General features: G+C 43.2%; 1 protein-coding gene across 1 annotated transcript in view; it reads left to right on the plus strand.

The window, feature by feature from the left end:
• The window catches only part of CDK5RAP2 (CDK5 regulatory subunit associated protein 2), a 71,465-nt gene extending 51,608 nt beyond the window's left edge, over nt 1-19,857 (plus strand). Inside the window, exons 28-39 of the mRNA XM_058818104.1 lie at nt 687-871; nt 2,017-2,142; nt 5,738-5,854; nt 6,120-6,309; nt 6,518-6,639; nt 8,011-8,259; nt 9,207-9,284; nt 10,190-10,446; nt 13,242-13,388; nt 15,273-15,411; nt 18,343-18,389; nt 19,249-19,857. Of these exons, the coding sequence (XP_058674087.1) occupies nt 687-871; nt 2,017-2,142; nt 5,738-5,854; nt 6,120-6,309; nt 6,518-6,639; nt 8,011-8,259; nt 9,207-9,284; nt 10,190-10,446; nt 13,242-13,388; nt 15,273-15,411; nt 18,343-18,389; nt 19,249-19,308 (1,717 nt within the window). The 3' untranslated portion in view covers nt 19,309-19,857. The remainder of the gene's footprint in view (nt 1-686; nt 872-2,016; nt 2,143-5,737; nt 5,855-6,119; nt 6,310-6,517; nt 6,640-8,010; nt 8,260-9,206; nt 9,285-10,189; nt 10,447-13,241; nt 13,389-15,272; nt 15,412-18,342; nt 18,390-19,248) is intronic.
• Nucleotides 19,858-25,464: the final 5,607 nt, after the last annotated feature.

Consider the following 25,464-nt stretch of genomic DNA (forward strand, 5'->3'; position numbering starts at 1 on the left):
GATACTCCATGTTCTGTGGCATGTTTAGCTGTTTGGCAGAGCTTTGCTTATTAATATCTATTTTGTTAATAAACCACCCATTGAAAACAGATTAAGGCTTTTTTCCCCACTTCTCACCAAGCAGGTGAGAGGCTGAAAGAGAAACTTGTGCCACCAGGATTGTTCTTTTCATGAGCAACAATAAGCATGTCCACAATCCAGTGTGGTGCACGCTGAGACATTCTCCTGGTGCAGGTGCCAGGGGGGACGGTCCCTCCCTGAGGGTCCCCATGCCCTTGGGGCTGGCTCAGGGTCACTCCTGTGCAGCTCTGCTGAAGTTCATTGTTGTCACAGCTCCTTGATGCTGAAGGTGAAGAGAGCAGGTGTTGTTGTGCTGTGTTTGTTGGTTTTCTGCCAGCCTGGGATTCTTCAGTGCTACAGAAATGCTCAGCTCTCTGTTCAAGGCAGCTTGAGGTCCCCTGAACACAGAGGTGACTGCCTGGTGCTGGAAAATGCAAAGTAGGCTGGAGGGCCAGTGATTGTTCCTGCTGGATTTCAGTCTTGATACAACCTCTGATTTGCAGTGGTTTTTCATGCCCTGTCACATAAATTTACCTGTAAATCGCTGTAAATTGGGCATCCTCTGTTCACTTTCCAAAGTCATAGAGTAACTTTTATACTTTAAACCGTTTTATTTGGCACAAAAGGAATAATGAGAAGAATGCCACCATGTACCAACATCTGCAGGATGAGTCTCCTGTGCCATCTGCTCTTCACAGCTCATCTGACTTTGATTTGTCAGAGAAGTCCCCTCTTGGCTCACCTGAGCACAGGCATGATCTGGAAGGCCAGCACAGCACACTGCCACTTCTGCCAAGCAAGTTTCCTCCAGGTAATGTTTTTCCCATGGAAGATTTGCTGGATATTGGGAAAAGCTGATAAATAACACACAAGGGAACTAATTAAGAAATAATGAAGAATGTTTGTCTGCCTCAGCTTTCCAGTTCCTTGCATAATCATTGCAGTTTCAGTGATGAGGCACACAGAGATGGCAGCCATCTGAATTACCTTTTTTGAGGCAATATAAAGTGTGTTAGTTTGTGTCCTTGTTGTTTTAAGCTACCAGCTTTTACTTTGCTCCAGACACTCTTTAAATAGACAAGTTCTAAGGTGAAAATAGACAATTGTCAAGAGATTATTATGTGGGAAAGGAGAGATTTTCCAATTTTATATGAGCCAGTGTTGTGTTTCCTTGAGAATTGTTAAGTGCTGCATAATTAATAAGTGGTGTCATGTTTGACCTGGATAGTTCCACTAAACACAAGTGATGCTTGCAGTACTTTATCGGCAGCAATGAAAATTTAATAGCTGAGCTGGCACATCCTGTTCAGGGAGAAATATTGCAGAGCAAACCAGGAGTGTGTGACATGGATAAACTGACACATCACACACTGACAGGTAGAACAGATCTGCTCCTGAGGAAGGATGAGACTTGCAGCCAGTGGAAGAAAAATTGTAGAATAGCAAAGCAAGAAGGAAAAGGTACAGTAATGAAACTTGATACAGGAGATTTCTTTACTGTGGAGTGCATTGTGTAAGTCAAAGTCAAATTTCTCTCTGAGTTACTCTGGGAGCTTCCTATTGTTGTAAGGAAAAATGTGTGCTGGTGGTGTGTGGAGCTGCATTGCAGACCTTTGGATTCTTTCCTCAGTACAGGGAATGTTTAAGTAGATAAAATTGTTATCTATTCCACTTTTGTAGGAAGAAGAAATCTGAAGAGCCTGAAGTTAAAAAAAGTTAAAAAGTTAAAGCTTTAAAGTCTTTAAGTTAGAATGTAGAGTAGGAGTTGTCACTGAATGCATGGTTTGAGCACTGTATAGGAAAAGAGGTTGTGGAGTCAGATATTCAATATCTGCCATTTTTAACAGCTCTGTGTCATCTTCTAGAATTAACACCCATTAGATTTGACAACAGTACATAGTGTAAAGGAATACAATTATCTGCTCTAAATAAGAAGTGGTCTCTTGCTTTATTTAGAGTTATTAATGGAGCATCTGCAGGAAATTAGAATCCTGAGACAGCGTTTAGAATATTCCATAAAAACTAATGAGAGACTGAGGAAGCAGCTTGAGAGACAAGTAACAGACAAGGAACTAGATCAAGGTAAGAATTCATTTAATGAGAAACTGAATCCATCTTTCCTGCTGAGACCCTGAGGGATCAAATGCCACTGGAAAGGTTTGGAGCCACTGTTCTCTGTTCTGGTGTTCAGCATCTCTGAAAGCCAAGCTCTGAGGTGGATTTAAAGCTTCTCACAAGTAGCCAGCTTTCACTAAAGATGCTTTTGGAACACCTTTTGAAGCACCTCATCCCTTTATTTTTCTACACTTTGCTTCACTCTCCTTCCCACCTTTTCCCCCATAGGAAAATTGATTAATATGCAATATTACTCTGACTGGAAGCAGGTTATAAATACAGACATACTTTCCTTTTCCTCAGTTCCACTGGTATTGACATTAGATTCATTATGTTTTACATCATCCCCATGATCCATTTCTGTTGTTGTTTAAATGGAGGCAACCTGCACATGGCAGTTTGCTTTCAGGGATAATTTACAGTGATGGAAAGCTGGATAAAAAGCATCCATTTCATTCCTGAAGTATTTACACTGCTGGAAAGGCATTCTGTGCTTGTGAAATAACCACACTGAAACACTTCCAACTCTTTTACAGCTTCATAAAGATTCTGGCAAGGGCATCCATTAATGCAGTGAAAGTATATTTTCTTTATAAACTGTCTTAAGCCTTCCATCTGTCTTCTTGTTGCCTTTGCACATCTACCAATGTGTGCAGGAGAAATTTGGAAAAGTAAAGGAAAAAAAACAGCTACCTGTTAGAACAGCTCCTTTTGTCACTGTGTTCTTTCAGTTCTTGTTTCTCTCTGTATCAAAGATCTCTTTCATGCTATCAGATATGCACATGCTCTCTTGCTAGTGAGGCTCCTTTTTCCTGATAGATGAGCTTTCTTTGACTTTTGGTGTAAAAAGAAATCCTGAAGTGAAGCTGAGGGGATTCCCAAGGGCAAGTGGGAATGGCTTTAAGCTGAAGGAGGGCAGGTTGAGATGGGAAATTGGGGAGGAAGATGGGATATTGAGGGTGGGGAGGCTCTGGCACAGGGTGCCCAGAGCAGCTGTGGCTGCCCCTGGATCCCTGGCAGTGCCCAAGGCCAGGCTGAAGCACCTTGGGACCATGGAAAGTGTCCCTGCCTATGGCAGGGATTGGAACTAACTGAACCTTTCCAACCCAAACCATTCTGTGCCTTGCATTCAACATTTTTGCTTTTAACTGAATGTCCTTAGTTTGTTTTCCTTTAAAACAATTAAGTTGTAACATACTTAATTGTTTATGGCAACCTGCTGCATTCATGATATTGAATTGTTTGTTCAACAGAAGTTATTGCATAGATTTATTCTTATTCTAAGTCTCATAAATATTGTATGGCTGCATATGCACACATCTGCCCACTGTTCTTGCCATGTTATTTTTAATATTTAGATTCTTTAAGTATTTAAATGCCTCTGGGCTTCCAGTATCCTATAAATGACTGAAATGCTGGTAATGACTACATCATTCCTGTAGAGCTGAGGCTTGCAGTGCAAGTAGAACTAAAATAATTGCTTCAATAGTTTCAAATGTTAGGCTTCAAAATAAAATCAAAGGTTTAATTTTGAGTGTCCTAGGTTTCAAATGTTCTTAACAGCAGAGAACATTAAAAGGGGGTTTGTTTGCTGTTTTTAACCCACAAGTTGCTGATGTTTCTACTCAGACTTCTTTTCAGCTTTTGAGTGCCTTTATTTTGCTTTCCCTGGGAGTGAATATCTCCTTCCCCATTGCTGTGATTTTCAATAGTGCCTTTCTTTCAGTCAGTGTTTCCTTTGAAACCTTCAAGGTATGCTTCCTTAGCACTCACTTTTTCAGCACAAAACAGAATGAGAACTCAAGTGTATTGCAATTGTGGGCCCTGATGCTCCACTTTCCTCTGGTTAGATGGACCTTTGCCTCTGTGGGGAGAGTAATTGATGTCAGCAGGGCTCTGCACACAAGTAGCAGCCTCAATAGTGGGTCAAATTGTGGGATTGTGGCCCTATTACCACTGGCTCTCCATTATCCCTTATTATGTAAGATAACCAATAGTTATATTCTAAAGCCTTTCAGTAGAACTGCAATAGCATAACTTTTCAAATAGGATAAAGCTGGGTGATGGGCAATAAATTAAATTAGAATCAAGATGAGACCATCAAGCCTTGCCACTTCAACTTGGATTGCTTTGTTAGAGTCTGAAAGGAGAAAGCCTTTTGAGTTCACATAGCTGCCTCAACTCTTTAACATATAGATAGTAAAATGCCATTAGTGCCAGGCTTCCAGAGCCTTTGAGTCTTTCAGCAGTGACAAGAGGTTCATATCATGGCACACTACATCCCAGTTAGGTAGTGGGTAAAAGCTTCAATTGGGATTACAATAAAATGAGATTACTCAGAGGAAGTGCAGCACATCAAATTGAATTGAACTGCCAGAGCTGAAAGGCATCCTCCTCATACATTCAGCTAATTTTTTCTGCCAGCTGGTTATTTCTCTATTAACCAAATAGTTGACACTCATGTACTTATCTCAGGCTTTAAAGCAGGAGATACTGGGATAACCAATCAGCTGAAAAATGCTTAATTTAATTTAATTCTGGTGGGTCCTGAAGTGTTTTAGTGACCATAAGAAGGTCACAAAGGGCAATAACAATGACTTGAGTTGCATTTCAGAGGCAGCACCTTGGCAGTGGGATGTGGCACTTTGCAGGCTGTGCTGCACCAGTGCAGTGCACTGGGGATTGCCTGGGCTGGGGTTTAACTGCTGGGTACAGGATTTAACACTTAGAGTCACCTGCCTAGTGCAGCAAGGTCCTCAGAGCAGGATTCATCACTCTTATGTTTGTCAAAGTCAGACATTTCACTCCTGCCAGTTACCCAGAGCTTCTTGTGGAGGCCCTGGAGGGAAATCCAGCCCTTGGAGCACAGGGGATCTCATCCTCAGAGATGAGAGGAGAGGGGACACAGGGTGAGTTGAGCTCTGGAGGGGCCTGTTCCTCCCCATGGCTGCTGATGGGTGATCAGGACTGGCTTATTTATCTAAATGTTAGAAACACGGATTTAAGAGGGATAAATCTTCATCCCTGTGATCATAAATGGGCTCTGAGTTTGTAATCTGAGGCCAGGACAGTGACTCCAGCCTTGTGCTGGATCTCTCACCAGACTGTTTACAAGCCTCCCTCCATTAACCCCTGTGGATTAGCTGGTAGAATCCCGTTGTTCTCTCACTAAATACAATGGACTATGAGCAGAGCAAGACTAAAATACATGGTAAACCCTCCTACAGTTTTCTTTTCAAATCATGGCAGTGTCACAAAATACTCCTGCATTTTGTCCTGTTGGGATTTTAGCTGATAGGTAAAGACTGCCAGGGATAATTCTGCAATTTTAGTAATGGTTGCCCAGCAATGAGAGGCACTTGTGCTGCACTGGGCTTTGGATTACTTGGCATTAACCTGAGCTGACTTTTAGCCTGTAGTGATAACCTTCAAAATATATAGGGGAGAAATAGCTTTTATAGCATGTTTTTCTGCAATTTTTTAAATTGTTCTTGTCTGGAAAGTTTAATCTTTAATGACCTAGGGATGACTCATAAATCATCTTTTATGTATATATTTATAGGTTCTGCAAACATTTTTATCCATGCCTCAGAGCAGCATAATTCCCTGACTTCTGAAATACATTTCCTGAGGAAGCAAAATCAAGTTCTGAATGCAATGCTAGCAAAAGGATCTAGAGGTAAAAATGTAAACTGTTCTTTACAGGAGTAGCCTGCAACTCATCCCAGATCAGGAAACAATAAAATATTCACAGTCCACTCATTAAATTGACTTAACCATTCTTTGCACCCCTGAAATTCCATGCTCAACCATAAACATTCAAGCTGGGATTAGCAATAATGGAGTAGCAGCTGGATAGTCTCTGAAAAAGCTGATTTAGTTAAAAATCAAGGCCATAGTGCATTGTGGGCATTGCAGATACCTTGTGTTTTTTCTTGTTTCAGATAAACAAAAGGAAAATGAAAAGTTAAGAGAATCTCTTTCTAAGAAGGATGCAGTCATTGAGCATCTTCATGAGGACCATGAATGCATGAAGAAAGAGAATGAAAAGTTGCAAAAACAAATCTGCCAGAAGGAAGATGAAATCAGATACCTGACATGTCAAATTTACAGCAGTCGCAATGAACTGAACAGGTATTGATTGTGTCCACATTTAAAAATTCATTTAGAGAAGAAATTGTCAGTGTGACAGGCATCTCTTCAGCCATAGCCATTAATATTAATGAGGGGCATGGATATGTTCAAAAGGCAGGGGAAGAATTATGGAGGGAAAGAGGAATGGATTTTAGATTTTGAAAAAAAAAATCAGAATTTAACCCAGCTGTTTATTGGGACTTAACAGGTTGCAAACAGAAATTAATGTAAAGCAGCATCAGATCTCTGAGAATGAGAAGTTGCTGCAGTCGCTGCGGACGGAGATCAAGGTGTATGAGAAGCTGGAAGAAGCAAGAAGGAAGGGGACAGGTACAAATGCACAGCTGGCTCTGTGCCCTTTGCCCCTGCACCTCCTCCCTCTGAACATGCTCTTGTCAAAGGCCAGCAGGGCTGGGTCACTGTTCCTTTGCTCCTGCTTGTGTCTGCTCTGCAAAGAGATCTGACAACCTCCTGCTCAGATGCTTTCTCCTCGGGGGAGCTGCAAGCCTGAGCTGTGTCAGATGTTGACCACACACCCCCAAGTTTCCTTTATCTTTTTAGCTAAGCTAAAAACCAGAATTGAAGACTTAGTGGCTCAGGCTGGATGAGTTTCCTGGGGATCTTAGATATTTATTTGTTATCTAAAATCCTGCTGCTGCATCCTTGCAGGTCTTGCTTGCCCAGGTACCTTCTGCTGAAGGTGGAGGGAGAGGCTTCTCCCTGGGGCTGGCAGAAGTGCTGGCACTGCTTTCTGAATTAGGTGTTTAATAATTTCATGTCCACTTTGCTGTCACTGAAAGTTAGAGGAGGACTGGAGCTCCCCTGAGTTCTCCCTCCCCCTTTGAAGCTGTGCCACCAGGTAGCTGTTGGTGTGCTGAGGTTAAGAGTGGGATGCTTTCATTGCTGAAAAACCCTTACCACATCCAGCAAATTTCCCACTGGAAGTTGTTAAAAGTTGATTTTTTTCTCCCTGCTGCTCCATGTTATGCCCTGCAGCCACTGGTTTTGCTGCCTGGCTGAAGCAGAAGAGCCCTGTAGGGATGGGGCTTTGAGGCAGAGCTCAGGGGTGGAAGGGATTCTCCTTGCAGAGCTCCTCATGTCATTAGAGAGTGGCAGCACCCTCGTCATGCAGCTGAACCCCTTCCCTGTCTGGAGAACACCTTGAACAGTTGGATTTCAGCAGGAAGCAATGCAGGGAGTTGTTTGTGTACTGATCTCTTTCTGTGAGAAGGCAAACACAGCCCTTGCTTTTCTCAGGTTCAGATTTGTTCCTCTGGTTGCCAGGTGATCACTGTTTTCTTTTTCCTTTGGTGTACAAAATTAAACTCCCAGTTCTGCTCCATCCCTCCTCCACACTCTGATGTTCCCCGTTTCTTTTCCTTTCCCCAGAGTGTGCATTACTGCACTTCACATTTTGTAAATCCTCTTCATTCTCCTTTTATCTCATTTTTTAGCTTTTGCCATGAGACATAGTAGCTTTTATGGACAAAGTAAAAAAAAATGTTCAGCCCTTTAAATCTTTCAAGAGTAGAAGCAATTAAGACATGCTTATTTTTGTCAAACCATTATCTTAATGCTGTTTGTAGTTAATTCTTAATATTGAGGATAGCACTGACTATAACTTACTTGCTGAGTGCTCTGGTGGGTAATATTATTTTAATTGTTAGAGATATTTGAGTGTTTCTTTTGAAATTGTCTCAGATCCCAGATGTGATGCCTCAGAAGAATTCCAGAAAGATCAGAAGAATCCACTGGATTTACACGAGCTGCTGGCTGAAATCCAGAGCCTGCGAGTGCAGCTGGAGAGGAGCATCAACACCAACAAGTCTTTGCATGAAAAATTAGAGGAGCAGCTTTCCAAAGGGAAGGGAGAGGAAATGGGCCCAGTGTCAGCTGTTAATATCAACTGTGTGTTGAAGGCAGGCTCTCAGCCCTGTGCAGGACTGGATGGTACTGTGCTCTGTGTGCTTTTGGCTACTGCACAACCTGTGCCTCTTACAGCCTTAATCAATGTCAGCTCTCCTCAAACCTCTCTGCTGTTAGAGCAGGGTGTGAAGTGCACACTGCACTGTCCTAGAGCTGCTGGTGCTTCTTTTGCATCCAAGCAAAGCATTTGCAGAGTCTCTGGGCTGGGAGGATGCCAAAAATTCTGCTTACCTGGGGGGTTCTTTTTTCACTGCTGAGCTCTGTAGTGTTTGCTAAGGGTGAGTGTGTATTACTCAGGAATGATCAATAAGTGCACTAAATGGGCTCTGGATAAATCAGTTGTCCCCTCTTTGCCCTTGAGGAATGTTTTACCTTTATTTCAATCACTGTTAAGTGATGCTGTTTTAGCAAATAAAGGAAAGTGTAATGTTTACACCCAGGGTTAGGTTATTGTTCCAGTATTGATGTTCATGGGATACAGAGGGCACTGGAATCTTCCTCCTTAAAGTGCTGTACACAATAAAAGCTTTCCCTACATCCAGATAAAACCACATGGACCAGAAAGATTCCTTGCAATGTCAGCAGCTGAGTTTTTTACCTGTGCTTAGGGAATGTGGAAGTTCTGAAGGAGGAATAGAGAGACAATCTTTAGTCTGGTACAGCTGAAAAAAGTGTCCTACTGCTTGTGGAGTTAATGGGAAGCTTATATTTGTTAATAAAATATGTCAATCAGGATATATTTTAGATTTTTTACCTATAGTTTGATTTTGGGAGATACCTAGAATTTGGATGGATGCTCAGGTATAAAAGTAGGTAAATACTGGAAGATCCATGGCATGACACTAGAAAAAATTAGCTGGTTTTCCCAGCTTCCAAAGGCCAAGTGTAGCATCAGCAATAATAGAATTGAAAAGCTTGGAAGGGTTTTAAAAATCTAATAATACAGCTTTCCTTCTCCCTTTTATATGTAGAAAATCTCTGCAACTGCCCTGCTGCCAGGAGGAACATTGGTGAGCAGAATGGACACTGCATTTCAGCAGAGAATCCAGGTACACCCAGCCCTGTTCAACAGCAGCCGAGTACAAATTAATTTTTTTTTTTTTTTTTGTATGAGGATAAAAACCTGTAGGAGTGTTGGGGGGTAGGACAGCGGGACGGATGGAGATGAGAGATCTCTGGAGCCAGGGCTGGAACTTGGGGTTTATTGCAAAGGGCCTGGGTGCAGGGCCCTGCTGGGAGCTGCCAAACACAGCTCAGAGCAGGCTCCAAAGAGGGAGGGAGAGGTAAGGAGAGAGAAGGCAAGAGCGTGTTAAAGAGGATGAGAGACTAAAAGAGAGGATCAGAGCACAAGGTTCCTGTTACAATACAATAAATCTTCTTCTGGTCCTGGAACTTGGGGTTTGTTGCAAAGGGCCTGGGTGCAGGGCCCTGCTGGGAGCTGCCAAACACAGCTCAGAGCAGGCCCGAGAGAAGAGAGGGGGACAGAGGGTGAGAGGGTGAGAGAGTAAAAGGGTAAGAGAGCAAGGTTCTCTATTGAATTGTTACAATACAATAAATCTTCTGTGTTGAATATTATAATTCTCACTAACTAATCTACTACAACATACAAATCTTATAGCATTTACATACAGCCTATAAGAATCATTAGATCACCATACTGTGCTACACTTTAAACCCTAAAAACTCCTCTTTGGGCCCCTTCTGCCAAGCTGTAGGGTCTACTCTGACCCTTGGGCCTGTCTGCAAGCAGAGGGTGTTGTTCCATCAAAAGGGGATCACCTTCAGCTGGCCACACCACTGTTTTCCAGTTGTTCAGTAACTGAGGTATCTCAAAGCTTGCTTTCATTTCAATCTCACAGTTTCCATATTCTCAAAATCTTTTGCCAGGCAATCATATTTATAAGGCTTTCCTGTTTCATCTTCAACAAAAACCAAGCTGATTTTTGTGTCCCAGGTGCTCAGGCAGCCCCTAAGGGAGATGTGGACAGTGCCTCAGTGTGCAGCAGCAGCTCCAGCAGGACGTGCACCCCACGCCTGGTGCCCGGGCACCGCATGTGGGCCGACAGGAACGGGCGGCACGTGCTGGGCCTCATCGAGGACTACGAGGCCCTGAGGAAACACATCTCAGAGGGACAGCAGGTGCTGGAACACATGGAGATGGCTCTCAGAGAGCTCACTGGCACCAAGCTGCTGCAGGAGCCTGGAGTAAAGGTGAGTATCATTCTCTGGGTCTGGATTGAAGGCGCTTGAGGTGGTAGTTCATGCTCGGACTCAGGTGTTTATTATTTCTTATCAGTAAAAGTCTGACTGCTGTGAGTTTGGCAGCTTTTCGTTAGAAGGCTCAAAATGGCCAACAAACTCTTGGTACAAGGTCTTTTAAGACTAAACTGACACATGGATTATTTCCCCTTTTAACCCAATAACTGATCCCACAGAGCCCCCAGTGCAGACTTTCCTGCCCAATTACAAAACCGCCCAAACCCATGGAGAAGAAGCATGAAGAAGAAACCCAGGACAACATCCTGTGCCCTCCATCTTTCTTCCACCCACAACATACTAAAAATCCCCAAACCTAAATTTCTCACCAAGTGATACACCCACACTACTCTCTATAATCTGTTTCACACTTTTGTGGGTTCTAGTTTATCTTGAAGTCTGGGAAACTTTCTCCATGGATGAGGGTCAAAGTCAGTGCTCCTCTGGGGGTCAGGGTGCCCCAGAGCTGACAGGGAAATATTCCCAGTGCCCTGGGTTTCCACAAGTGAGCACTGAAATCCTCTAAAGAAGGGTGGATTTTACCCAGAGGTGCAAACTGCTGTGAAGGGAAGAACTGACTGAATAACTCAGGATGCCTCAAGCTTGGCACAGTCATTGTCTAGATGGACTCAGTGGGATTCTGAGGTAGTTAATTCTAGGCCTTTAAGCAATCTCACTTTCAGTTTTGGCTTTAAATGAGGTAAAACTGCTTGGTTTTGCTGTGGAAGTTGGTGTTTGTTGTGCTGGAAATTATAAAAAAGCCAAACAAAAGAAGCAGCAGAAAACTTCAGGTAAAAATCGAAAATGCTGTAGAAAGCATTTAACTAGGGGTGTGTAAAAGTAACCTAAGAATAAAAAGAATTAGGATTTTCATATAATGAAGGCTTGAGCTAAACCCAGGAAATATGAGACAATTAAAAGAAATGTGATACAGAGCTGGTAAAGTTCCCCCCTTAGTTAAATTCAGACTTTTAGTAACACCAGGTTATAACTGTACATTAAAGATTGATGTATGCTGATGAGGCTTGTTTCATATTACATTCATATTTCAGGGAAGATTTTTTAATATTTTTCCACTTCCTAGTTATCAGTTGAACATTTAACAATATCATAAACTTGTCCAAAAACCTGAATATTTCATTAATGATCAAATACTGTCTTGTAGGACTCAGAGTAGCATCCTTTCTTCATTCTCTGACAGTGCTAGAACTCATGGTGCTCTTGCTGCATCTTAAGGATGTTTAACCAATAAAATGTTTATTTTGTCTTGAATAACCTCAGTCCTTTTTGTCTAGAATAGGAGAACCTAGTTAGTGTTTACTTCTGCTAATTTTCTCTTACGTAATATTAATTTTTGGACACAGTTAATGATGGCTTATTTGGGGTGGTTTGAAAAGACACATTTGCCTACAAGCTTCAATTAAAGGGAAGGAACAATCTGTGCACATCTGTGGCATCTAATAAGGAGCTAAGAAACTTAAATCCCAGCAGGAAGGGCCTGGATCAGGCATGGAAAACAGCAGCCAGTGGTAAAAATAATGAAGCACTGTCATGGAGGGTGCTCAGAGACACTGACTGGAGGCAATTTTGAGGATGGATTATGCCAATGTTTAAAAAATTCCATGTAATGCTTCCCTGCCTTGAAAAAGGAAAGGAAACTAAGTGTCTAATGAAGGTCCTTTTCACCCCTTTATGATTTTATGATAATATAAATGCTGTAAAAAGCATGCTTGCTGCTCTTCAGAAAACAGAAGGTCTTAACTGCAGGGATAAATTCGTGCTACTTATTTCTGCAGTTATAATTAGTGAAGCTGTTGAAGGTGCAGTCTGCAACAATTCTGAAATTCTTTTTGTGATATCACATGTGTGCTCACGCAGTCAAATGATGCCTGAATGACACTTAAGACTCTCTGAAGTATCATATATTTCCCAATGACCTAGTTAACATACTGATAATGACTGAAAAAGTGATCTCTCTAAGTTTTTAACTTGTTTTGTTGGTGTAAAGATAAAAGCAGTAAGTTTCACAATTTGCAGTTTCCCATCAAGCCTTACATCACTGAAGTTTCAGACTACTTAGCAAATGGGATATTTTATGTGACAGGAGGATTCTGGTTTGATAACAATGCTAAATAAATATTCAGATTGTATCCTGCATGGGGCAGGAACTGCAAATGCTTTTTTTTCATTACCCTTCCCCCTTCTGTAGCACCATTGCTTTGGTAATTCATTTGCTCCCCTCACAGTCTTTCCCTCCTTTATTTCACATTTATGCAATTTCTTCCATTTGGTTTCTCATCTGTCAGCAGAGGAAAACATTTTATGTGTACCCTGATAGTTATTTTAGCATTAAATGGAACAGTTTAAAGGGTCTGCTAAGGAAGAAACATCTATATTGCTTAAATTGATGTCTGTAATCATTGACTTTTAACTAACATGACACAAAATGCAAATGAAGAAAGAAGACAGTTGCCAAGTGTTACCATGTGGCATAGCAAATCTAGTAAATATAATCTATTGTTAATCATGGTTATTGATTAGGATAAATCCCCTCCCTCACTGAAATTCTCAGATAATACATAATTCAGCAGCCTTTGTTAACTAACAGATTAGTTTTTATGGCACACAATGGCTGTGTACATTATCTTAACTATGAAATCACACCAGCTGGATTAAACCCATTAATTAAGATTACATTTTCATAATGGTTTAAGTATAAAATATAAAATGTCTTTAATCCTGTGATACAGGTACCAGAACAGGCATCCCTGCATGGCTTTTCCACAAGCACCCACACAGTACAGCAGATTTTGGAAGAGGCTTCACGTTCCCTGAAGCTTCTCTGGAGAGTTTCCCTTCCCCTGAAAGCTGCTCATGGTACTGCTCAGGGCATCCAGGTACTGCTGGGCTTCACCTGGGCTGGGCTGGGGGTTTGGGGTGGTTTTTTGGACTTTGGGAATGTCTCCAGGAGGATGCACCAGTCACAGATGTGTCATTTTGGAGAATCGTGCCCCCAGTCTCCACATGGATTTAAAGTAAGGCTGAGTATGTCCTGGTGATGTTGCATGGCCAGGTGTTCATTTACAGCATCCTTTTTAATAAAAATGGAATATCTAATCCTGTTACATGAGATCCAGAAAATCCAGGGAGGTGGCAAAAACTCCACCTCAACAAGAAAAGGTTTGGGCTCCTTTTACTTGAACCAAATTCAATTTGATTCTGTGTGTGTTGGTAAGAAGAGAAACATCAGCAACTTTGATGTAATCTCAGCTGCATTTTCTTTTATGTTCTTGATGCCAAAGTGGTAAAAGGAGAAGCTTTTGTAAAAGTGTGACAAAACCCCAAGACATGTTTTATAACACTTTAACTAAAAAGGATTGCACTATGCAAATGCATAAAAGTAAACTAAATGAGGAATGAAATATCTCTGCTGTCAGAATACCACCACTCAGCATTGAAACTGTTTCAAACCCTGGCTTTAAAATAAATCTGAAGTGATTTCACTGAGGTTTTTCTATGTGTTTATTAAAGGAAGCAGGATATTCCTGAAAAAAACCCTCAAACTTTGGGAAACAAACACTTCTATATAATTTCATAACATTTTTGGTGATATTTTTTAGCATCCTTAAATATATAAAATCACAAAATCAGTGGGAGTGAAGTTTGCTGTCTGCCACATCCACTGATGCTCCAGCTCCAGATTTGGGATGCCTTGGCAAGAGTGTGTGCTTCCATTTTTATGCTCAAGTGTGTAATCCATGCAGGCAGCTCCTGCTGGCCTGGATTGCAGGGACTGAACATCCCTCACCCCACAGGGCTCTCAGGATGTGGGGATGCATCTCCTGCCCTCCTGTCACTGATCTGAGCCTTGATTTGGATCAATCACTTCTGCAAGGCTGATCTTCATGTGTGTGGGGGTCTGGATTCCCAGGATGATCCTAATTAGAGCCTAATTGAATTTTTTCTGGAGTTTCTTATCAACACCCCCTGATCTTAAGGATGTTAGATTGCTCCTGATGTTCTAAATGCAGAATATGAAAGAATTTCTTTCTCCCTTGAAGTTTGGGTTCTAAAATACTGTGAGTGTTCTGTACTTTCTCTGCAGCCCCACAGGAGTTGAAATATATGTGATACTTCAGTTCTTATGCAGAGATAAATAGTGGGAGCAAATTCCAGAAGTTTCGTTATTTAACAAGAAAAAAAGGTCCAAGCTTAAATCTGCACAAGCACCCAAATCAGTGACACTGGCAGATGTGCCAGGGCTTCTCACAGTCCTGTTTTACAAGTCACTGACCAGAACTTTGTTGGGATTGGTGGTGAAAACTGAACCTTAATGATGATGCTGTCAAATAATTTTGCAATTAAACTGTCCCAGTGCCTTTTAGCCCTGTGACAGAGGCAGCATCAGCCATTAACAGAACACAAGGAGGAGGCTGGAATTCTGAACCTGGCACACAGGGCACTGATCCCTTGGCACATCCCTTCCTTATCTTTTCTAGTTTAAAACAAAAATGGGCACCAGTTTAATAGACTTTCCTCAGTCTAATGGAAAAATTACTTGCACTAAATTCCAGCTAAGAGTTGGAGTTGTATCACAGAATCTCAAGTCATGGGGGATGTGAAGGAGGAGGGACAGGACTCAGTGATGGTCCTTCCCTCCTCTGAGTTGTTGGTACTCCAAGGAATCTTGAGGGTACTTGTCCAAAAGTATTGAGCAATTCCCAATGTAGAAAGTACTTTTAGCCAAAAGTTTAATATCTTGCTTTCTTCTCTCAATTCAGGATGAAGGAATGAAAGCAGAAATCTTTAGGTTACGTAAGAAACTGTCAGAGCAAGAGAGGAAGTTGCACAGCACAGTGAAACGCCTGCACTCCACAAACCAGCTGAAGGAAAACATGGAGAAAGTCATCATTGACCAGTGTGAGTGTGAGCTTTGATAATGATTCTGATTTAATAATGATTCTGATTTTATTTTTGTAGGCTGTGGCTACCTTAAAATTGGTGTTCTTTGTGTGCCCCAGCTGTGACAGACAGGCTCAGGCTGTGCTGAGCCTCATTCCAGTGGGTAGAAATTGCCCAAAGTACAAAAGGCTGTAGAGAATATCATGGGAATCTGTTCATGTTTTTACACAAAGCACTGATAATGTGTCGATTCATGCAGCTACCACTAATTCCTACTTGGGTTATTCCATTTTGGATACTCCTGTTTCTATTTTACAGCAGCTCTGGACAGAGGCAAAGTTTCTGTTTGCTGTAATTTTCAGCCAAAGGTTTTGACATTGTCAAAATTGTGATTTTGCCTCAGTCTTAATAAATGTGGAATTAGGTTTTAAATTTTCTGAGGAGCTCTGCAAGGAGCTCTGTCAGTGCTCTGCACCAGACTGAGGAGTGCAGGAGAACAAGCTCAGAATAAGGGAAACAAAAGCTTGCTATGAATAATTTTTGTTAAGAAAAATTAGGCCATGCTGTGGAATTATATTTTACCCTTAGTGTGGCCCATGGCTAGAAAATGATCTGGAAACATGAAAACAAGTGGGACATAGGGAGTTTTGTAGCTGTGTTAAGCCAGGTGTCTGTTTGAACATCTTTGCTGCTTTAGACTTTAATCACTCACCAGAAGAGATCTGAATGGAGCTCTGCTCTGCCTTCCTGCTCCAGCAGTATGTGTATTGTGGGAGGAACAGTTCATTTTCTTCTGTAAAAAAATAAAATGAAAAAAAATCCATTCTTGCCTCCTCTGAAGTGGTGGGACTGAATGGCTCATTAGTCCTTGCTGGAGTGGCACTTGTGTTATCAGTAATTAATCTAGACTGGAAAATTTTCCTCACCATACAAAGTGATAGAAATATCTGTAATATTATATGTTATTCAAGTCAGTTAAATGGAATGTAGAGTGATAAATGTTATTTTGCTCCACAGCCTGTTATTTTTATATCTAAGGCCCATATATCTTCTCCCTGTAGATTTTTGTTGTTTCAAGCATTTATGGGCTGGTGTTTGGTCACTTCTTTCAAAATTGCTATATTATATGTGTACAAATTACTTGTATTAAATCATAAATTATGTTTTGTTCAGGTTGTAGAGCCAAATAGCTCAGTTTGGGGTTGTCATGTAAAAATCCAAGCCATTCCATTATGTATATAAATAATATCTCTGGGGTAGATTGACTGGTTTGGTTTGTCCAGTTCCAGTGTCATGTCAGTAATTTCAGAGCTAGGCTGGGTATAAATCAACAGATTTTACCCTTAGAGCCAAAATGTTATCCCTGAGCCACCCACACTTCCCTACAGCAAACAGTGCCTGTTGCCCTAAATTTGCTCACTTTTTTTTCAGGGCATTCAACCTCCTCTGAGTGAGGTGCTGAGAAACTGAAACCTGCATTTTCTGAAATCTCTGTAATGCAAAAATCTCTGCTTGGAGAGCAGCAGCTGTGCCAGCAGTGGCACAGCTTCCAAATTCTTGTCATTGGCTGAATTTAAGAGTTTGGATTTAGAAAAATCTAGTTTGCTGGGTGAAATGAGTTTACTAGCAGAGCTCTTCTGAGGAGTGAGCACTGTGCCACACAAAAAGACCTGGATGTGATTTTCTCCAGGTTTCATTGATTATGGGAATTACGGATGTTGAGTTGCCTTTGTCTTAAAAGAGCAATTTCAGAAATGTTTCTAATTTGCATCTGTACACAAATTCCTGGCCAAGCCTGCAGCAAAACTGAGGGACCTGAAGCTGCTGGATTTTATTAGGTGGTTTCCTCTTGGTTTTGAGATTTCTTCCCTTCTCCTTTTGCAAGCAAGAAAGGAAAAGCAATGCAGTGGGTGACCTTGCCTGCCTTCATTCTGCACACATCCTGTTACCTGCCTGCTCCAGTGAGGATATTCAGGTTCCCTCTGTTATGTAGCTGAACATTCCTAAATATATTTAGAGGCAGAGATTGGAACATTCTTGTGGCTCAGAGTCTTCTGTGTGCTCTCTCTGGTGAGAGAGCTCATTGCTTATAAACCTCATCTGAACCTCTGAGCATGGAACAAAGCAGTGCCAAATTGCAGTAATCTGCCAGGGGTGTAATTATCTCGTGACAGCTCTACCCTTGGAGTTCTTGGCTTCTTATTGTTGTAATGAAAAATCTTTATTATGGTTAAATTGTTTATTTTTGAGACTGGAATATCAAATTGGTGATTGTGAGTGGTGCATTTCAGCAGTTACTGGACTGACACAGATTAAAGACTCACATATTTACTCTGACATTTCTAAATACCAGTTGTGTTTGGAATCACCTCCTCCTCCATTCTCAGGTCTCCTGCTGGCCCCACAGAGACAGACTGGGAGGGATGAATGGAGAAACCTGGAACCCTTCAGGGCAGGCCACTGCTTTTTGATTTCCCCATGGCCCAGAGAGGTTGCTTTGTCCTTGAACTGACTCCTTTTGCCATCTGTCCTCTTCTCCCCCTCCTCACTGCCCTCCCCAGCCCAAGCAGGACACTTAAAGGATCAAACTGGGGTTAAACCATGCACCATTTCCCCTTGAAAGGACAGAAAATCTTCCTGTGTGGCTTGGATGGAGGGATGAGCAGGGGCTGTGCAGATCTGGGGGGTCCATGCAGGGCTGAGCTTTGCCTGTTTCTTGTGGCAGAAAAACTTCCAAACCACTCTCAGGATGCTTAGGTTTGAAAAGCAGATTGTGGAGAACAGACATCAGCAGGGAATGACAGTCCAGGGGTGGCACAGCTCTGGAGCTGCAGTCCTGAGGGAATCCTCTGCTCAGACATGATTTCATGTTTGGTCATAAAACAAACACAGGGAATAAGACTTGCAGTATTCTTTTTAATCTTTTTAATCTTTTTTCTTTCTTTCCAGTGGTTTTAACGCATGATGTCTTGAAGAAGGCTAGAGGAAACCTGGAAGTAAGTAAAAGTTTTGTTTGTATTGAATTCCTTGGTCTCTGCTAGTCAGAAACACACAGTGCTGTGTCAGGAGTATTTTGCAGAATTAGTCTGATTTACTTTAGGTTTGGTACCTAATCAAGCCTGGGTGACAGCAGTTTAGTGTGATAAATAGCCTGCTGTGTTTGATGGCTGAATTAAGAGTTTTATGAGTGACCACATAAACACCTAAACCCTCTCCTTCCTGATGCTTTCCCTAGATTAATATTCATGTCTGTCATCATCTCTGAGCAGTTCATTTCCAGGAGATCACAGCCTGATAACCTGCCTGCTGTAGAGACACCCTTGTTCAGAGCTGGAGCCTGTGTTTGTCACTGCTGGTGCTTTTATTTTTTACCCACACACCCAACAGGGGCAGCTTTGGCAGCAGCTCTGTGCTGGTGCAGTTCAGTCCCTGGGGGTGTTTCAGGAATCCCTGCTCTGGTTTGAGTTCTCTTTGTCAGACTTTACTCCCTGAAGGATGCAATGCTTTCCTTGACTGTGAAATCCCACCCTTCCCCTCTCACCTCTCCACTTTGAATAATTGTACAATTCCCAGCCCCTCCCTACATTTTCCTCAAACCTTTTCCATGCATCCCTTCTCCCTCCTCCCCATCAGCTGCAGCTGCTGTGCTGTTCTCAGCCCTACCTGAGCTACAAAGTGATGACATTAAATAATCAAACAATCTTTCTGCTCACAGAAGTCTTAGCACTTTAATTTGAAGATCTGATGAACACAGGAGCTCCTCTTGGCACATCCTTGTGCAGCAGGATGGGGTTGGGACAAATTGTGGGTTTTAAAGTGCTGTATAATAATTATAATTATTGCTTTTCTAACCAGGTCACACCAGCTGAGAATCAAAAATCACCTTCCTACACCAGCAAAAAAAGGATTCTCTGAAGGAGAAAGTTCTGCTAACAGAGACTGGTTTTATGAGTCTTGTTTGCTTTGTGCTGCCTTAATATTTATTGATGTAAAAAATATTTGTTCAGCTCTTTTAATGGAATCAGCCTTTGACCAAAAAAGAAAAAGGACAAAAAATGACACCTTTTGGTAAATAACTTATTTAACATTTTCTGTAATGTAAAGATGGTTTTTAATATTTATTACCAGAAGCAAGGTACTGCAGGTATTGAGGAAAAATCCAGATTTTTTTTAAAGTTGGCACATTTGAAATTTTATATTTGTACTTGCCATGTTGTAAAATTATTTGTTGTTGTAGTCAAACAGGTCTTGAAAGAATCAAGAATGTGATCCACCTTCCACTGTTTCTCTCCTGCTAAAAGAATGTAGGTTAAAAAAAAAATACTCTGCCAGTTGTCATTGTTTTGTAGCAATGTGAAAAAATGTTAAATATTTTAAAGCATTTTAACCACCTCTGGAAGGTTCTTCTGGAAGCTACCTGACTCTGGGCTTTGTGTTAGGTACTTAGATTGATGGTGTGTCTGAAAATGTTACTTAGAGTCAGACAATTAAAATGAAAAATAATCACAAATGTGTTTGTGTTATTTTGTTTAAAGCCTCAGACTTTAGGCATTACTGACCAAAGCAGCCACATCAGATCATTTATTTCTGAGTGACACAAAGTGAACTGGGAAAATAGTTCAGTTTAACATTAACAAGAACATAATTTGCAGTGATTTTTGGTTACAAAAGCAGAGTTTGTGGTGATTTTGCACAACACACGATGTTTTTTCCCTCTCAAGCTGAGGACATCACCATTGCACAAGGAAATTTGCCCTTGGCATCCAAACACTGGGACTGGGAGATCCCAATACAGGATTTGGGTTATATTTGTCCTTTTGTAATGGGTGCCATAAAACTCTGAATTGGTGCTGTGAGGGTGAGGAGAGCTGGAACTTCACCACCCCCTGAGCTGGGGCTGTTCCCTGCACAGCACATGGGGGGAAAGGACCTGAAATCCCATCCCATCCCAATTATCCCATCATTATCCCATCCCACCCCTGCCATGGCAGGGACCCCTTCCTCTGCCCCAGGGTGCTCCCAGCCCTGCCCAGCCTGGCCTGGGACCTTCATGGGGAAGAAATGTTTCCTAATATCCAGTGTAAACCTCCTCTCTCAGTTTAAAGCCATTTCCCCTTGTCCTGTCACTTGAGGAGTGACAGGAGCCCAGCCTGCAGAGCCCATGTCCCTGAGTTTTCCTGGAATGAATTCCTGATGTCTGGGAGGTGCTCTGTGCCCTGCAGAGCCCATGTCCCTGAGTTTTTGGGAATTAATTCCTGCTGTCTGGGACATGCTCTGTGCCCTGCAGAGCCCAGCCTGCAGAGCCCATGTCCCTGAGTTTTCCTGGAATGAATTCCTGGTGTCTGGGAGGTGCTCTGTGCCCAGCAGAGCCCAGTCTGCACAGCCTGTGTCCCTTAATTTTTGAGAATTAATTTCTGGTGTCTGGGAGGTGCTCTGTGCCCTAGAGAACCTCTGTCCCTGAGTTTTTGGGAATTAATTCCTGGTTTCTGGGAGGTGCTCTGTGCCCTGCAGAGTCCAGCCCGCAGAGCCTGTGTCCCTTAATTTTTGGGAATTAATTTCTGGTGTCTGGGAGGTGCTCTGTACCCTAAATCCCTGTCCTGGAGTTTTTTGGAATTAATTCCTGGTGTCTGGGATGTGCTCTGTACCCTAGGGAACCCATGTCCCTGAGTTTTTGGGAATTAATCCTGCTGTCTGGGACATGCTCTGTGCCCTGCAGAGCCCATGTCCCTGAGTTTTCCTGGAATTAATTCTCAGTGTCTGGGAGGTGCTCTGTGCCCAGCAGAGCCCAGTCTGCACAGCCTGTGTCCCTTAATTTTTGAGAATTAATTTCTGGTGTCTGGGAGGTGCTCTGTGCCCTAGAGAACCCATGTCCTTGAGTTTTTTTGAATTAATAATTCCCAGTGTCTGGGATGTGCTCTGTGCCTGCAGACCCCATGTCCCTGAGTTTTTGGGAATGAGTTCCTGGTATGTGGGAGATGCTCTGTGCCTGCAGAGCCCATGTCCCTGAATTTCTTGGAATGAAGAATTCCCAGTGTCACATCCCAGCAGCGCTCAGCCCGGAGCCAGCAGGGGGAGCCAGCCCCATTCCTCTGGATTCGGGGAAAACGGGAAAAGTTAAAAATAAACTCCACGAATTGGGGAAAACGGGGGGAGGTAAGGGAAGAGCGTGCAGTCAAACTTGTTCTTCAGTCTCTTCACACATTATTGTCCTCACAGCTCACTAAAAACGTCAAGTTAATTTTACTAAGTAGCTAAATTATAGACACTCAGATGTAATCAGAATCCGCTATACATTTCAACTTTCAAAATTAATCATCCTGTGTTTCTGAGTTATCACACCTGAAGGAAACAGCTGTACAGCTATATATAGCATTCCCCTGACTCTTGGTCTTCTTGCAGCCTTTTATTCCCCCCACACCATCTGCACTTCAAAATAAATAAATAACCAGGTTAAATGTTTCCCTTTCCTGAGATGATTTGCCACTTACTTCTTAATGGTCTCTGCTGTGCCCTCTCAGAGATCTTCTCCTGACCCCCTTTTTATTTTTTGATAAGCTCTAATTGCTGCACCCAGTTCACACCTGAGCAGGTCTCGGTTAAAAAAAAGATGCAGGATATCATTACCTCTTTAAAAACAGATGATCCTACAAGATCAAAGTATTTCATCTTAATGAGAAGTGCCTCTTAACCACACACAATTTACTGGGCTGGTTTAAAAATAATTAGGAAAAAAAAAATCCAGGAAAAAAAAGCTCACCAGATGGTGGCTGTGGAAGACAAAGCTTACCAAGTGTTAAACTTTGTACCCATTAAACAAAATTAAATTTTCCTTTAAAAATAATTATGCAGGAGAAAAATAAGCAGCATAAGCAAATGGAATTATAGGAGGGGCTCATTTGCTTAGTGAGTTGCTGCCTGTGCTTTCATTCTGTGGGCAAGGTGAATGGAAACATTGCTGAGAGAGTGGTTCAGGGAGGAGCTGCTCTCACCACCTGTGACCTCGAACCTGCTGCTCATTCCCCAGGCTCACAGGCACTGAGCAGGCTGAGGTCTTCTCAGAGACGATGCGGAGGGCCAGGTGAGACTAAGGAAAAAAAGAAAGGGGAAAAAAAAGTTTATAAAACAAAGACAGGGGTTATCCCAGCTCTCTAGGCCCCCTGCAATATCTGCAGCTGTGCAGTAGCACTGGGAAAATGCAATATTTGCTGCCCTGGGGGCAGAGCAGGGCCTGTGCCCACCACTGAACACCCACCTCTGCCACAGGGAACAAACACAAACAATACCCAAAGCTCCCAGGTCGCTGCTGTATTAAAAATAAATCAATGCAAATGCATTCAGGTGTTTTTAAAAACAAAACCACAGCACATCTTGGGGTATTTTAATCTCCACCAAAGCTGCCCATTCATTGGGAGGCTTTGCAGGGTGCTGTGTGCCGGGGTTTGAGGCTTCCTGGGGTTGCTGTGGGACCACAGGGAGATTTGGGGAGAGGGCAGAGCCCTCCCCACCCTCCATATGGAACCACAGAGCAATTTGGGTGAACTTTCCCCATTCCAGCTTGGCCCAAAGAGCTGAGCACCCCCCTCTGTGCTCTCTGGACATTTTGGGTTTATTTTAAACACTCCTGAACCAACAAAAAGCAAATCCTGTCATCACTCCCAAGTTAAATGACAACGTGGGAAGAGAAATATACAAAAGGAAGTGGCAACACTCTGCAGCTCTATTGATACAAATTCCTGAGGTGCAAAGAGCCCAAACCTGACCCTGGTCCCTTGTGGTCCCTCTTTGGAGCCCAGAGGGTCCCTTGTGGTCCCTCTTTGGAGCCCAGAGGGTCCCAGCACAGGCAGGGCAGGGACTGGGGCAGAGCAGGAACCTCCAGGGAGGCCAGGTTTGTGCTGTGGGTGACATCCAGCCACTCCAGTGCCAATGAGCCCAAGCTGCTCCTGGTGCTAAACCCCAAGAGCCACTTTCAGTGGCCATGCAGGGCAATTTGCACCTCCAGCCCTGGCTCCTGCTGCTGGCAGAGCGTTTTTGGCCTCTGGATGCTGGGAACAGCCATGTCACACTGAGGATCCCACACAGCAGGGCACCTCAGGGCTGTAAAAACCTGCTTGAATAGCACAGACTCCCTCCATGCATTGCTCCCTTACCTCCTTTCCCTCATGAGCTGGCCCTTGGCTCCTCAGAGCGGGAGGAAAAAGTTTGGGTGGTTGTGCCACTAGATGGCAAGAGCAGGATGTGCTGGCCAGGGCAGGATTTGCTATCCCAGGCAGGATTTGCCATCCCAGGCAGGGTGTTCTGGCCAGAGCAGGATGTGCTGGCCAGAGCAGGATTTGCCATCCCAGGCAGGATTTGCTATCCCAGGCAGGATTTGCCATCCCAGGCAGGGTGTTCTGGCCAGAGCAGGATGTGCTGGCCCAGCTGTAGCCACAGCTCCAGGGGTGCTGCAGGACCCAGCAGAGCCGAGCCCAGCTGGGCTTGAGCTCCTGCCCAGCTCCTGCCTGCAGGGAGCTGAAATAAACCCAAACAGCCCTGCTGGATCGGGCTGGGCTCATTAGTGTGAGTGACATGAATAAAATGAGATTTGGAGCCTGAGTTATTACTGAAATTAGTGAAAAAAATCCCCAAGCAAGCCTGGTCTCAAGTTGTGCCCTGTGTGGATCACAGTGATCCAGGAGCCCTGGGCATTATTGTCAGGGGGAAATGATGAGTGAGTTTAGTGCTTGCTGAAGTTTTGGGGCTGCCTCTCTACATCCCTGGAGGCAAATTCCTTCCTCTGATCCTTTTCAACAAGTTTGGCCTCCAGCCTGAACAGGTTTGGCTTGCAGAGGAGCAGAGTCCCAAGGGTGCTCCATCCACCAAACCCCTCTGTGCTGCCTTATCCTCCAGAGGAAAGGAAAATTCGGGATGGACCCCTCACCCTCCAGGGGGAAGGAAAAGCAAACCAACCCCCATCTGCTCCTAAAATACCATTTTCCTCCACCTCAGAGTTAGACCCTGGCCCCACAGCTCAGCTCCCAGGGCTCACCACAGTGCTGGCTCCTGAGGGATGGGGCAGTGGATGCTCCCTGGCCTGCAGGGGATGATCCAGCTTTAGCAGGGGCACAGAGAAGGAATGTGGTCCCTTACTTTGGCATCTTTTGCAGCAAACTCCTCTTGCAGGGAGCAGAGGTCTCATCCTTGTCTTGGAAAGCAGCAGTGGGGGAAGCCAAGGCTGCTCCCGGGCTGGTGACACCTGAGAAACAAGAAAGGTTTTGGTGATCTGTCCCCATCTTTCTGTCCCCCTCCTCACCATCCTCCACACCTAAAATGACCTCCCACACACAAAATCTGTATTTTTATGGCTTCTGTTTCCAGAGAAGTGGCACCAAGTCCAGTGTCACACAGCAGCACAGAGCCACAACGCATCCCTGCAAACCCAGCACACTGAAAGTGATAAATAAACCAAATAATCCCTTTTCCTACCTCTCTCCATGGGAAGTCACTCCTCTAATAAGTTCCCAACACCAAACCAAGCCCTCAGAGACTCCACAGGCAGCTTTGGGCTCCCCCTGTTCTCCAGGACCTGCAGCTGCCTCTGCCTCATCCCCAACCTGCTGCTCCACATTCTCCAGCCCCATCATCCTTATCTTAAATTTCTGAATTGACCCCCTGGAGAAAAATCTCTGCATGCCTATTTTTTGTGTTTATCTTGTCATTTCTTTAGAAAGAGACTTGTTACAAATATATTTTTCCCCTCCTTCCCCCCAGCCCTGTCGGAGGGATCTACTTGGGTAATTTGTTGAGCGAGTTGCTGGGCCATGCATTATGCATGAGATGCAATCTTGATTTTTGCACTCCACTGTGTGCATTCAGAAACAGGAACGGCATCGTGCCCACACGCAAAATGAACATTAACAGCTAAAAAAAAAAAAAAAAAACTTCCAAAAAAACAAAACAAACCAAAAAAACCCAACCCAAAAACCAGAAAATGCCCATTTATTTAAAGGAAAATGAAAAAACATTTTTTCAAGCTGTTCTCACTGGGATTGCTCAGAGCAGTCAAGTTGTTCTCATGTAAGCTCTGCTGGGGAG

This window comes from Ammospiza caudacuta, chromosome 21 (assembly GCF_027887145.1).
Source record: "Ammospiza caudacuta isolate bAmmCau1 chromosome 21, bAmmCau1.pri, whole genome shotgun sequence".
NCBI lineage: Eukaryota > Metazoa > Chordata > Aves > Passeriformes > Passerellidae > Ammospiza > Ammospiza caudacuta.